Source organism: Cyphomyrmex costatus, unplaced genomic scaffold (assembly GCF_001594065.2).
Source record: "Cyphomyrmex costatus isolate MS0001 unplaced genomic scaffold, Ccosl1.0 scaffold245, whole genome shotgun sequence".
Taxonomy (NCBI): domain Eukaryota; kingdom Metazoa; phylum Arthropoda; class Insecta; order Hymenoptera; family Formicidae; genus Cyphomyrmex; species Cyphomyrmex costatus.
The window spans coordinates 84,179-98,027 of record NW_017276532.1 but is presented as its reverse complement, the minus strand read 5'-3'; the positions used below and the strand labels follow the sequence as shown (position 1 = coordinate 98,027).

Here is a 13,849-nt window from a genome sequence, read left to right as displayed (position 1 = left end):
AAATTACATTCTATTTTTTTTATCTACAGACGTGGTAGTGTATCTGGTTTCAGTTTATACTGGGAAATCCGAAATTGTAATCGCAAATGGAGAAAAGTTTTTTGTAAAATTTCTAATGAATATTTACATTTTTATAGCATATTATCTTTAAACAATAACAAATAAAAGACAAAAAGTAATTTTAAAAAATATTTATCCATTTAAAAAATTCATAAAAACCTAAAAAAAAACAGCGTGAGTATAGAGTTCTCTTAATATGATATTTTACATGTCAGTATACTCTTCAATTTTTTAGTTTTTAAAAAATTATTTTTGAAATAATTTGTAACATCTCAAGTAGAAATATCGCGTAATTACTAGCATTTATCTGATGTACATTACGATTGCGTGATGTATTCAGTCTTTCGCTGTACTTGTTAATTGAAGACAGTGATGATCGTAGTAGATACATTATTTTGTTACGTGCTCTTCTTCCGTTTTGTATTTTCTCTTGAAGGAAACAACTTGAAAAGTCAACCAGTGACGCACGCCCTGCATCTCATGCGTGACTGACCAGCTATGTTACTAATACTTAGCTAAACGCTAAGTAATGATCGGCTTAGATGAAACGAGACACAGAAATTGATACTATTATTTATACGAATAATAATGTCGATTAATTATGCTTGACCAGTTTGACGCTTGATTTTGCTCGATTCTCGAATCCCGTTGTCAGACATCCGTAAGCGTATCCACGTATCTAGGTACCTATAATATGTCGCGAGTCGTATAGCGTCGAACATGTGCCGGTCGTTGCGTTACAGTAAATAATGATCAAAATATTTAAATGATACTAGGCTAAAATCAGCTTTTCTCTGTTGAGTTTCTACAATTGTTAAAATCTTCATTAGATATTAAAGGCGTTTTTATCATGCTTAAGGAGATGCTGGAGTCATTTGAAACGTGCAGCATTTTGTACTTTTTCATTTTCTTTGTTTTCTTATATGGAATAAAATGTTCTCCGGAATAAAAGAAGAAACGCAAATAGCTGTAAAATTACAGACCTATGTGAAAACCAAAATACATTACAGTTTTTTGTTACTTCTTCACATGATGCAAATGATTTCAAGTATGTGTTCAAACAAAAAGTAGTTTCTCCACATTGAAAGAGAAATTTTGCTGAAGAATCTAAAAATTTCGCTACATCTGAAAATAATTCTGCAGGAATCCTAAGTATGATGAGCAATGTTGCAAAATGTTTTGATTTCTAGCAACCAATTTTGTCGTCTTATTTAATAGTTTTGATGGTCCAGTAAAATTATTTTTCAGATCTATATCTAACTAAACATTTTGACTTTTCAACAAAATTGCTCTTTTAGTGCATATCTGAATAATGTGTAAGAATATAATGAAATTTTCGAATTATAATTTTGAAGATTTCATTATACTCTTGTACAAGAAAAGTAAGTGGTACAATCTAAGTGTACATAATCCATCATTCGTGTGATATGTAGAGGAACAAGAAATGTATGTAATGTTTTACTTATAATATACGTAATATTTTATTTGGAACTAAGAATCCATTTTGTCGACATCCATCAAGTTTGGCCATCGCTCCAACATTCCCTTAAATGCCAATGCAATTATATGGAAATTCAAATCTAATGGAATTAAGGCTTGATTTCTAGTGGCCGTAAAGACTCGATGTTGCACGGTGAAACTCAGTGAGAATATAGGTCAGGAAATCTGTATATACGTCACCTTGGTTGTTGCGCAACGGGTTGTCGACCATACGCAGGTGTGTTCGCGGATGCGTACTAATTATCACGAGCAAAAACTGGGAAATGGTATATACAAGCTTTTCGTTGGCTCGGTCACGCTCGATCTATTTTCGTAGTCAATGCGACTAGTGAATAAGACTAATTGTAAGCAAAAAGAGATACGACCTCGTCTAGTTTTACGAGGCTTTGCTAGTTCGATTACGGCTTTTGTGCCGTCTAGCGACATAATTGAAATCGATTTACATCGACATAGGCATTTCATACGAAATAGAATGATTACCAAACACATTGGAAATGTCCGTGGTATGTAAATCAATTGGATAGAAACCATTGTTCGATGTATTTCGATAGCAATATACTCGTATATTTTAAATTGAAAACATTGTTCCAAATCTTGATTATATGATCCGACCAACTATATCATCGCGATGCAGTATTAACAGATGATAGTTGCAAATGCAGCTTCGAGAAGCGTTTCAAGCATTTTACACCAAGTTATTTTCGTTTCTCCGGTCCGTAAAGCGAGGAAGTCTTTCTGCTTGGAAAACGACTGAATAACTTAACGCTGAATGCGTCCCTATCCCCTATTCCATCTCATCCAGCCGACTATGCCTGGGCGTCGAGGGAACTTGCGCCACTCGCGGTGGGTAATGATCGCGGTTGAATTTGCTAACAAAGGATAGCACGAGTCTTTTGTACGAATGTCGAATTCCGTCCAGATGATCCACATCTTCCATTCGCGTCCGATTTTTTTAAGATCTCTTTTTATTTCATCGCCATGTATGCTCGCGAAAAAAAGTGCAGTCATTACAGCGAATGTTAATTACGATTCATAACACCTGATACGCGGAAGTAAAAAAGATAATAATATACACGCGTATTGTTTCACAGCACTGAGAGAAATATTGATATAAATAATTAAAGTATTATTGACGCGCGCACGCAAAAACATGGTATATATGACCAATTAAAACGTTGGTTAGTACGTCGATATTAATTTTTTTACCAAATTTTACTCATCTGACAAAAAATATATTATATTTTGCAATTTTAACAAAATTGTCCTTTGACGATAATCAGCTACTTGTAAATAATTATGTTTTTTAGTTATCATTGCTATAACCTTTTTTTTCAATGAATTTGAAAAAGGGAGGGTATGTTAAGTTAGCACCCCAACTATAGTACTCAGGAGTTCTGATTAGAGTTCCCACTTCCTTTTGACGAGACGAAGAGTTCCCTATAGTTAATAACAAGAGTTCCGCTCAATAAACATTTTTTTTACATTTTTTAAAAATGGGGTGCTAACTTTTTATCGAATTTCGAGGTGGAATAGTTCTGAGCGGCTTAATAGCTTCAATTTGCGATTGCCTAAGTTCCTGATATGTAAAAAAAATTTTCGAATAATAACAAAAACATTAAAAATTTTTAAAAAATTAATTTTTAGATACAATAGTTCTGATGATAATTCCTGCTTCCTTTTGACGATACGAAGAGTTCTCTATGATTTTTAATGACATATGCGCTTAATAATCATTTTTTAATAATTTTTTAAAAATGGGGTGCTAACTTTTTAACGAAATTCAAGGTCGCATAGTTCTGATCAGCTTAACAGAATTTAAACTATTTTGTGAATACCTAGAGTTCTTGATACATCAAAAACATTTTTGAAATATAATAAAGTTTAAAAAAAATAGTGGAAATCTTCGAAAATTTTTTTGGGAGTACCGAGTAGTTCTGAGTATCGTCTCTTATAGTTCTCGATGAGTTCTATCAAAAACTGTAAGGTGAAAAAGCGATTGGACTAACGGTTTGCAAGATACAGCGACATTTGTCAGAAGATCAACAATTTTTAGAGTATATCTCGGAAACCGTTGGTCCAATCGCTTTCAGCCCTGATACTTTTCGACAGAACTCGCCGAGAAGTGTCCAGAACTCCGAACAGAACTACTCGGTACTCCCAAAAAATTTTCCGACGTGGGACTTGGAAAAAAATTTTTGATCAAAAATTTTTTGGGAGTACCGAGTAGTTCTGTTCGGAGTTCTGGACAGTTCTCGACGAGTTCTGTCAAAAAGTATCAGGGCTCAAAGCAATTGGACCAACGGTTTCCAAGATATACTCACTTTAAAAATTGTTGATTTTCTGACAAATGTTGCTGTATCTTGCAAACTGTTGATCCAATCGCTTTTCCACCTTACAGTTTTCGATAGAACTCGTTAAGTACTATAAGAAACACTACTCAGAACTACTCGGTACTCTCAAAAAAATTTTCGATTTCTACTATTTTTTTTAAACTTTATTATTCTTCAAAAATGTTTTTTATGTATCAAGAACTCTAAATATTCACAGAATACTTCTGTTAAGCTGATCAAAACTATGCGACCTTGAATTTCGTTAAAAAGTTAGCAACCCATTTTTAAAAAATTATTAAAAAATGATTATTAAGCGCATATGTCATTAAAAATCATAGAGAACTCTTCGTATCGTCAAAAAGAAGCAGAAATTATCATCAGAACTATTGTATTTAAAAATTAAGTTTTCAAAAATTCTTAATTTTTTTTTTAATATTCGAAAATTTTTTTTACATATCAGGAACTCTAAGCAATCGCAAATTGAAGCTATTAAGCCGCTCAGAACTATTCCACCTCGAAATTCGATAAAAAGTTAGCACCCCATTTTTAAAAAATGTAAAAAAAATGTTTATTGAACGGAACTCTTGTTATTATGTTAACTATAGGGAACTCTTCGTCTTGTCAAAAGGAAGTGGGAACTCTAATCAGAACTCCTGAGTACTATAGTTGGGGTGCTAACTTAACATACCCAAAAAGGGGAGACTGTGGCTAGTTGGTACAGCTTTCACAATTATTTTAAATCATTTAAATTTCTTAAGTAATTATTAAGATTAAAATGTATTAATATGATAGAAAAAACTTTACATTTTCATCTCAAGAATAATTCTGTACCATAATTCTGTATAGTTTCTTTATAGTAAGTGAAATACGAACATGTGCATTGTAGCTCATTTGCCCTGATAGGTGGAATAAATTGATATATATCACAGTAAGTAAGTTGCTTGTATGATAAACCTCAACAAAATTATCTTTAAAAAAAAAAAAGCGCCAAGTGTGCGTGTTTGCCTCACAAAAAACCGTTATATATTAATACAGTATACAAAAAATGAAATAAAATCTTTAAAATCGCCAATTGTGAAAAGAATATATTTTCTTACCACATATATAACATACACTTTATTTCAAAAAGTAAAAATACAAAAAACTTGGCTCTTTTTTCTCTTTTTTAAAAAAATGATTTTGTTGAAATATCACACATTTTGTAATGTTAAATGTCTTTTATAAATCTGTATATATCTTTATATATATACACATATACATTATATTATATGTATACATAAATGTTATTCTTATTATTTCTTTTTAAAGACATATTTTTGAGACAATTTTATGATGAAAAATTTAATATGAAAATGTCAAAGCTGCTATAATAGTTTTTAAATTAATCGCAATTAAATTTCGCTAACCACCAGAGCTGACATTTCGCGCGCTCAGGCATGACGATATAATAAGTGGTGAATGTACCACGAGGGCCCTCAACATGCAATATTTTTCAGAAAGTTGTTTGAAAAAAAAATATTTGTACATTTTTAATTTTTAATTATTGTATACACATGTGCATAATTAATATGCATTATTAATATCGGAATAGTATATCGTAAAATATCAATTCAATAGCAAGATATTACAAATATATCAACTGTTAAAATAAATTCGTAACTATGTTCATTTGTCTCATATACTAACATTTGTATTTACATCGATATAAAATAAGATATGCTAACGAGTGCCATTTAAAAAAGTGACGTTTAAAATGTGAATCGGACAACAATTCTGAGGGCGATGATGATGATGACGTATCTTGATATCAAAATTTGACAGTTCGGACTTCGCATCGCAATGTCTCCATTCGTAGGGTATGTAGGCGATAAAATATAATTTTATTATAAAATTTAAACTTCTGAGTAAATTGAGAATACCGAGAAGTCGATTAATTCAGTTGTTTATTGTGAGATCCGATAATCTCGGGTGCTCGGAACTCATTGACTCGCGTAAATATACGGTGCGGTCTCGCTTTGCGTTCACTTATTGACGCGAGACATTATCGTGTCTCTTGTATTAATTAATGAAGATGTAATAGAAAAAAATAATGGATATGTACTTTTTAATAAAGATTGTATCTTTTAAAATTATTTTGTAATTATCAAATAGCAAACAGAAAAGTATATGTAAATTATGTTAGTCTAACTTATTTTAATATAGCAATATAAAGTATACATTTTTTTTTAGAATCAACTTGTAACTGAATGTTCACCTGCGATGTACAGCAAATCAAGCTAATTTTTCTTTAAATATTAACCATCAATTGTATTTCATTCTTACATGTCTGATTTTAATCATTTTATTATTATAAATTATTATTATTACTGAAAATAACATGTAGTAACAGACACTTTTCTTTTAACTAATAATACGTCACTTAGATTTAGGTATATTCGCCAGTCGAATATTAATACGAAATTATGAAACGCTCAAAATGTGTTTTTTTCAGATTTTTCTCATATTTTTATTGTAACACTTATTTGATTTAAATTAAATTTAGAAAAAAATAGCTATGTTGTAAAATAAATGAACTTTACAGTAATTATTTTCCGTTGTTTTTTTCCGTATAAATACATACACGAAATGTAATGCCAACTTGCCTTTTGCAGTAACGAACCCCGATCTCTCCTATTTTTTAACAACGGAGCAATCGTGAAATTTCTTTCTCGAGGCTATTGCAAATAAACGGAAAAGAGATCATGTCGTGTATGAAATTAAATATTTTATACGAGATGACGCAAATATTTTATTTTACCTAAAAATTGATATCTATGGTAATTTTTTATGGCAATATTTGCAAGGATGTGAAATGTTTAATTCTATAATCCTTTGTTTAATTTCAGTTCGTAAATTGCGTTCTTCATTTTAATAGAAAATGTATAATAGAAGTTTGATCTTATCTTTATTACGTAAAGTAAAGAGTAATTAAGAAGATATTATCGACGCATCTCTCGTATGCCATTTTCTCACTTGCATTTGCATCTATTATAATTTTCCTACCTCAGTATACCTTTAACATCTACGCGACTGTATTTGCAAAATACAGTAGAAGAAGGACGTTTGAGATTTACAACTCAGATCTACTTTGCAATGATATGGACGCAACGAAGTATTTTATTTCGTTCTATCCTCATTCCACGAGCAATTCACGTCTACTGTATAACAAAATGAACCTTTGTATTAAGAGAAAGCTAAATTTGAAATTTCCTACACATATTCGCAGTATAGAGAAAATTTTCAAGATTTCGAGATTTCTAGATCGTCTTTGTAATTTATGGATGTTATGAATATAATATAAATATAATTTCTGTAAAAGATGACTGGATTGAAAATTTACATTTTCCGTATAAAAATGAATGTTATATGAAACATCTCAATAATGTCAATATTCATATTTAATATAATAATACAATTTTATAGTTAAAATTTTTTCGTTTTATCTTTATCTCATCTTAATTATCTTTTAAAAACACATCTACTTTTTATTAAAATAATTTTTAATTGAAGTTCTAAATTGTCTTTAAACTTTTTTGTATTACTTTTAAATACGATCCAGAAAATGTAATTTTTATTTAATTTTGTTGATATAATACATTCTTAATTAACATTCCAAAATGTTTTGAACATTGATAAATGACTTCGATTTTCTGATTTTTGGTTTGGTATAGTATGTATAATTTAATATAACAATATTAACAATAAATCCTAATACTCATTAGAGTAAATATAGATGATACAAATCATTTCGAGCAACCGCATGATTCCACAATGGACAAGATATATTTATTATTGATCTATGGTTTTCACGAATTTTAATTTGATAAGGACCAATTGTAATTGAGGATCGAATTACGCTGCAGTCAAATGTAGAGTCATTATTTTCACGTTGTTTAACTGATGCGCAATAACGTGTTTGCCCTCGTTTTTGCATTGTTCAGGAACGTACAATAACCTGATTGTGAGTATTATGTGGACGTACATGCTCACTCTACTGTACTTTGCCCGTAATACTTGGGCACTGCATAGAGTCGGAATATTGTCATCTATCGATCGCGCTGTTGAGTGAAAATGGAGCTAAATACGATCGATCAAAGTCAAAGTCTCTGACTGCAGCCCGCATGTGCACACGCTGCGTGCCAAGGTACTTGTAGGTGTCTCCAGTTATTTTACTTTATCCTTTGACATTTTTTCTAAAGCACGTAACTGTCCTGTGATCTGCGATGTGCTTTTCGATCTTCTCTATTCTTAAGATTTGATCAGCTCGAGTATTCAAAGCAGAATTTTACTAAGAAATCGCAACCGCGTTTGATTATACCAATTATGCAGTAAAAAAAATGTTTCTGCGGGTTGAAGAATTTAAACAAGGCTTTTATGTGAGCTTTTTTAAAGTTTCAAAATATTAATATAATAATAACAATAGTATATGTCGCTTTTCGGTTTTTCCTCGTTTAAGCTAATCATTAAAATGATTGCTCTCTTCATTATATTAATATAGGTTATTGTTTAAAATCCCCAAAAATTCTTTTATTCGAAAAGAGATGAATATATTCGAAAAGAGAATGCGAAAATGCTGAGTGCAAAAATTACAAGCAACAGATCTTATCCCATAGAGCACACTAATATCGATTTAACAAATCAGAAACTTTGAATTGCAACATTGTAAATGTTACATCAACATTGTAAAATGTACGTTCAATGTCGACAAAAATATTCACACTTCGACATTCAATATTGTAATGTCTCAGTAATGTTCTTTTAACGTTCTGTGCTATTTTTCTATGGAAATGTTGTCAACGTTGCAGCAACATTAGCAATCAATACAGAAAACTCGATACCGATTTAACATTAAAAAACATTCACGTTTCAATATTCGACATTGCAATGTTTCAGCAACATTTTTTTCAATGTTTTGTACTGTACGGGAATATTGTTTTATCATCGCAACAACATTAGCAATCAATGTAGAAAAATCAACAGGGGGTTCAACATTGAAAAAATATTCGCACTTTAATTCAGCATTGTAATATCTCGGCAACATTTTTTCAATGTGCTGCGTATTGCATGGGTATATAAAAACGGATAACAAGTCTCACGGGACGAGTATACGTGTGCTAAATGTGTGTATAGGTATAATATAAATCAACGGGTGGGATTTGCGTGTAAAACAATAAGCCCTTCCAACGTCTACAGTTATATTCTCATGCTTCTAACGTTGTTATATGGTATTTTCCAGCAAGTGACAGTGTGACACAGTGATCATGTCATCTTTGTTTAACATTAGCAAACAACAAGAATGTAATGATTCATTGTATTACACTGTCATCTGTGTTTTTTGTTGGAAAGCACTCATAATGTGAGAAAAATTCTGTAACACGCGTATCCAGGTTTCGAATTGATGTCAACTAATTTGATGGAAGCAATTTAAAGAAAATTAATTAAGTCGCCATCCACGTGAATAGTCCATGTGCTTGAGTCGCTTTGATTTTCGGAGCAAGCTGTCAAATCATAAAGCCCGTTTTGCATGTCGAAGGCTGCCTGAAAATCCGGGGCGCTCGTGTGGACGTAATCCCGAAAGGGCGACTTCGCCGCGTCACGCGATGGTCAACTGGCTTTTTCTTTTCTCGATCGAACGGTCGACTATTGCCGCGAGTCTACCGCGCAGTTCACCATCTTTCGCACAAAGGTTGATAGCATTGTATACCGCGATCCGCTGCGTCTTTAACGCGAGGGTGTCCTAATACATGAAATCACTTGGATACACACGTGATTGTAAGCGATTCACTTTTGTAATTGCTTTCGTAGCATTAATTATCATTTGATATATTTTCTTCCTCGGCAACTCGTGCGACATTTTGTGCGAAAAAGTAAAAATTTATATTATACTATCAACTAGACTAATATATGTATAATACTATCGAGAAAAAACACATTTATGTCTCGAATCGATGTATATTTGCATATTTACTGTGCGTGACCCGTCATCCTCAAACATGATATTTCGCAAGTTCAAATGACGTGTGAATCATTATTCATCCTCGATAGGAAAACCTTTAATAGGAAGATCATATGCAGTGTATATACATACAGAATGTTTCGTTGAATGTTGAAATATATATATCATTGAGATTGACAATATTTGGTATCTTTATAAACATTTAACTTCTAGAGGACGAGAGACCGATTTTATCGGCTTTTAATAATTTAAGTGAATTTAATGTGCAGTAGCATGTAAATGAACATTTTCAGTTTTTTATCATTTTGTGACGCAAATATAATTATTTTGTTTTGAATACAGTTATCTATACTACTATTAGATCGTTACTGTTGAATAAAGAAAATGGCGGCGACAGTATAGGTATACGTAAACGTATTATTATACATTCCATTATAAAAGGTGTAAAAATAATTATTTTTTATAAAGTATACTTCAATAGAGGAAGTTCGAAAAGGAAAAAAAATTTTTTACTCTTCTAGGAGACCGATATATCGGTTCTGAAGTTATCTAATTGTAAGCTTTTTCACAAACCATTATTATGACAATATTTTAAAGTTATAAATAAAAACTACAGAAATCATTTGAAAACTATCCCTCTGGTTAGATTAATTAAATGATACAAACATTTCCGATCGTCTTTATTTTATATATAAATAAAACTGTCAAATATCGTTTACTGAAAAATAATTAATTTTTTCTGTTTCTCTTATAATCGTTTAAGAATAGCAGATGATTAATTTCATCATATGAGACGCTCTATATATCTAAATTTACATATACATACGAGTCGAAAGTTTCAATGTGTGCGTGTATATATACAATATTTTTATCATCGAATGCTTATTACATATAGTTAAATATATGTATATTGTACAACGTTAGTAAATGTTTAAAAACGATTTCTCTCTCTTTCTCTCTCTGCACATATATTAAAGTAAGCAATATATTATTATAAATGTACAGTATATTTTCGCAAAAATCTTGATATTCATTTCTTTCATTTTTCAATAACTTACATTTACGTCCTTAAAAAAGACGTAATAATAAATATTATATGATGTAATCGAAAATCGATTATAACATACTGTCTATAATGATTTTTCGCGAAGAAATGTTCGAATTGACATACTACATAACGATTAAACATAACGTTTCTGGTTATATATAACATATAATGATGATTATTTTCTATCTATGTTATAGGAACAAGCCGAAGACTTTCGCTTTCGATCACTGCTTTTATTCCCTGGATTCTGGAGCGAATAATTTTGCGAGTCAAGAGATCGTTTTCGACGCCCTGGGTCGTGATATTTTGGACAATGCATTTCAGGGTTACAACGCCTGTATATTTGCCTATGGACAAACTGGTATGATACCAATTGCAGTAGTTACATTTTATAACACTTATTTTAGTTTAGTGTTGTTCGTGGTACAATTCAAGCCTTTAAGCGTTGCGAAGCGCGTACGTGTTAACATATTGGAAAGGATGCGGTAGTTAATGAGCAGACCATGAACGGGCGCGTAATGCGGTAAATAATGCAATTAATCGGTTCGGTCGTCATCGATAAACGACTACGGCTCATTTTCTGCAAGACATTGACTCATGAAAGATAGAACGAGACATCGCGGATAATATTAACGCGAATTTTCCGCGTTAATCTACATACAATACTGATATATGTACATGAGACGAGAAGGATAAAACGGTGTAACTTGAAAAAAGACATAAAATAATGCGTTATTTCTAAGTGCCTTCACGTTTTTTCAAGCACTGAAAAATTGTATAGCTAATCGATCAGACCTAATCGATTGTTTTTCTTTGAATTTTGTTTTTGCGTTTGTAATGATAGATCATTTATTTATGTCGACTCATCTAAGATATTATCAAATTTCAAAGGAATAAATTTATGTCTCAGTAAATGTTTATTTTTATAATAAAATATAAACGTATATTTTCCAAGTATCACGTTTACCTTTCACATAATCAAATCAAGGTTATCAAACTTGAAGCTAAAAATTGGATTATTTTGTTTTATTTAGAATTGCACTATGTCCGAAATTATACCACCTTACTCTGTAGAACATTCTTGACGTGAATCTATACATATATATGTACACATATATATATATATATATAATTCTTTAAATATTATTTGAATAAGATTTAAAAACTTATTTATAAATGGGCAAATATCGTAAATAATTATATAAGTCTAAAATCATTTAAAATGGCAAAGAGGATTTAACTTATCTTACGCAGGCATGGCTTGTCCTTACAGGTTCCGGAAAATCTTATACAATGATGGGCAGTGGTGACAACAAAGGGATAATACCAAGGTTGTGTGACAATCTCTTTGATATGATAGCGAAGCAGCAAAGTTTCGAGCTCTCGTACAAAGTCGAGGTCTCGTACATGGAAATCTACAATGAAAAAGTACACGATCTTCTGGATCCGAAGCCAAACAAGCAATCGCTCAAAGTCAGAGAGCACAATGTCTTGGGGCCGTACGTGGACGGACTGAGTCAACTAGCGGTTACTTCTTTCCAGGTGATTGCCTCTCTTTTCCCTTGCTATCAGTAATTTCTGTATTTGTGGATCATTTTTCTAAACAGTTCATATTTATTGATAAAACATTCAATTTCAACTCGATTCAACTTTAGGACATCGACAATCTTATGGCGGAGGGCAACAAGTCGCGAACAGTCGCGGCGACAAATATGAATTCCGAAAGCTCCCGTTCACATGCTGTATTCTCGGTAATTCTCACGCAGACTCTAACAGACTCGAAAAGCGGAGTCAGCGGAGAAAAAGTCTCGCGAATGAGCTTGGTGGATTTAGCTGGGAGCGAAAGGGCTGTGAAAACTGGAGCAGTGGGTGATAGACTTAAAGAAGGAAGCAATATTAACAAGTAAATTTACTTTTTTAAATCTTGTAGAAATTATTTAGCATAAACATAGCAGATGTGTATTGTAATAAACGTTGATTTATGTGTATATATATAATAAATATAGAGTGAGATATTATATATGTATATATAAAGATAATTGCTGAATTACAGGTCTTTAACGACGTTGGGTCTAGTCATTTCAAAGTTGGCGGATCAAAATTCCGGCAGCAACAAGAAGAAGGACAATTTCGTACCCTATAGAGATTCTGTCCTTACGTGGCTTTTGAAGGTACATTAACTTTCTCATCTAACAGTATACTCTAAGATGAGTTCTCATGTCGAACATTTGTCAAAATTTTTAGGATAATCTTGGCGGCAATAGTAAAACTGTCATGGTAGCCACAATATCACCGGCTGCCGACAATTACGAGGAAACGCTATCGACTCTTCGATATGCTGATAGAGCGAAGAGGATAGTCAATCATGCAGTAGTTAATGAAGATCCAAATGCTAGAATTATTCGCGAACTCAGACAAGAGGTTGAAACCTTAAAGGAAATGTTGTTACATGCCACAGTAAGAGAATCTTCCCTATTGTACTTTACTTATCTATAATATATCTTATAATATAGCTACGCGTGTTAAAATAATTACATGTAAACTCTACAATTTGATTTCAATCAGGCTCAGGGATCGATTGTTGGCCAACAACGCACAGATATTACGGAAAAACTATCAGAATCGGAACGACTGATGAAGGAAATGTCACAGACATGGGAAGAGAAACTAGTGAAAACCGAGAGGCTGCAACACGAGAGGCAGCAGGCTCTGGAAAAGATGGGAATAAGCGTACAAGCGTCTGGTATTCAAGTAGAGAAGAGCAAATACTACCTAGTTAATTTGAATGACGATCCAAGTTTGAACGAATTATTGGTTTATTATCTCAAGGTATGTACGTGTCATTATACGAGTCGCTTGTTGACTAAGTTTCTCCATTTGCATCATTTATTTTTGTGTCGCATATCTCTGTGCTTT

The 13,849-nt window shown here is 32.0% G+C and overlaps 1 protein-coding gene across 1 annotated transcript in view; it reads left to right on the top strand.

The window, feature by feature from the left end:
• The window catches only part of LOC108774341 (Kinesin heavy chain 73), a 39,961-nt gene that overhangs the window by 14,058 nt on the left and 12,054 nt on the right, over nucleotides 1-13,849 (top strand). The window contains exons 3-8 of the mRNA XM_018540426.1: nucleotides 11,131-11,294; nucleotides 12,207-12,475; nucleotides 12,589-12,836; nucleotides 12,987-13,104; nucleotides 13,178-13,390; nucleotides 13,499-13,762. Of these exons, the coding sequence (XP_018395928.1) occupies nucleotides 11,131-11,294; nucleotides 12,207-12,475; nucleotides 12,589-12,836; nucleotides 12,987-13,104; nucleotides 13,178-13,390; nucleotides 13,499-13,762 (1,276 nt within the window). The remainder of the gene's footprint in view (nucleotides 1-11,130; nucleotides 11,295-12,206; nucleotides 12,476-12,588; nucleotides 12,837-12,986; nucleotides 13,105-13,177; nucleotides 13,391-13,498; nucleotides 13,763-13,849) is intronic.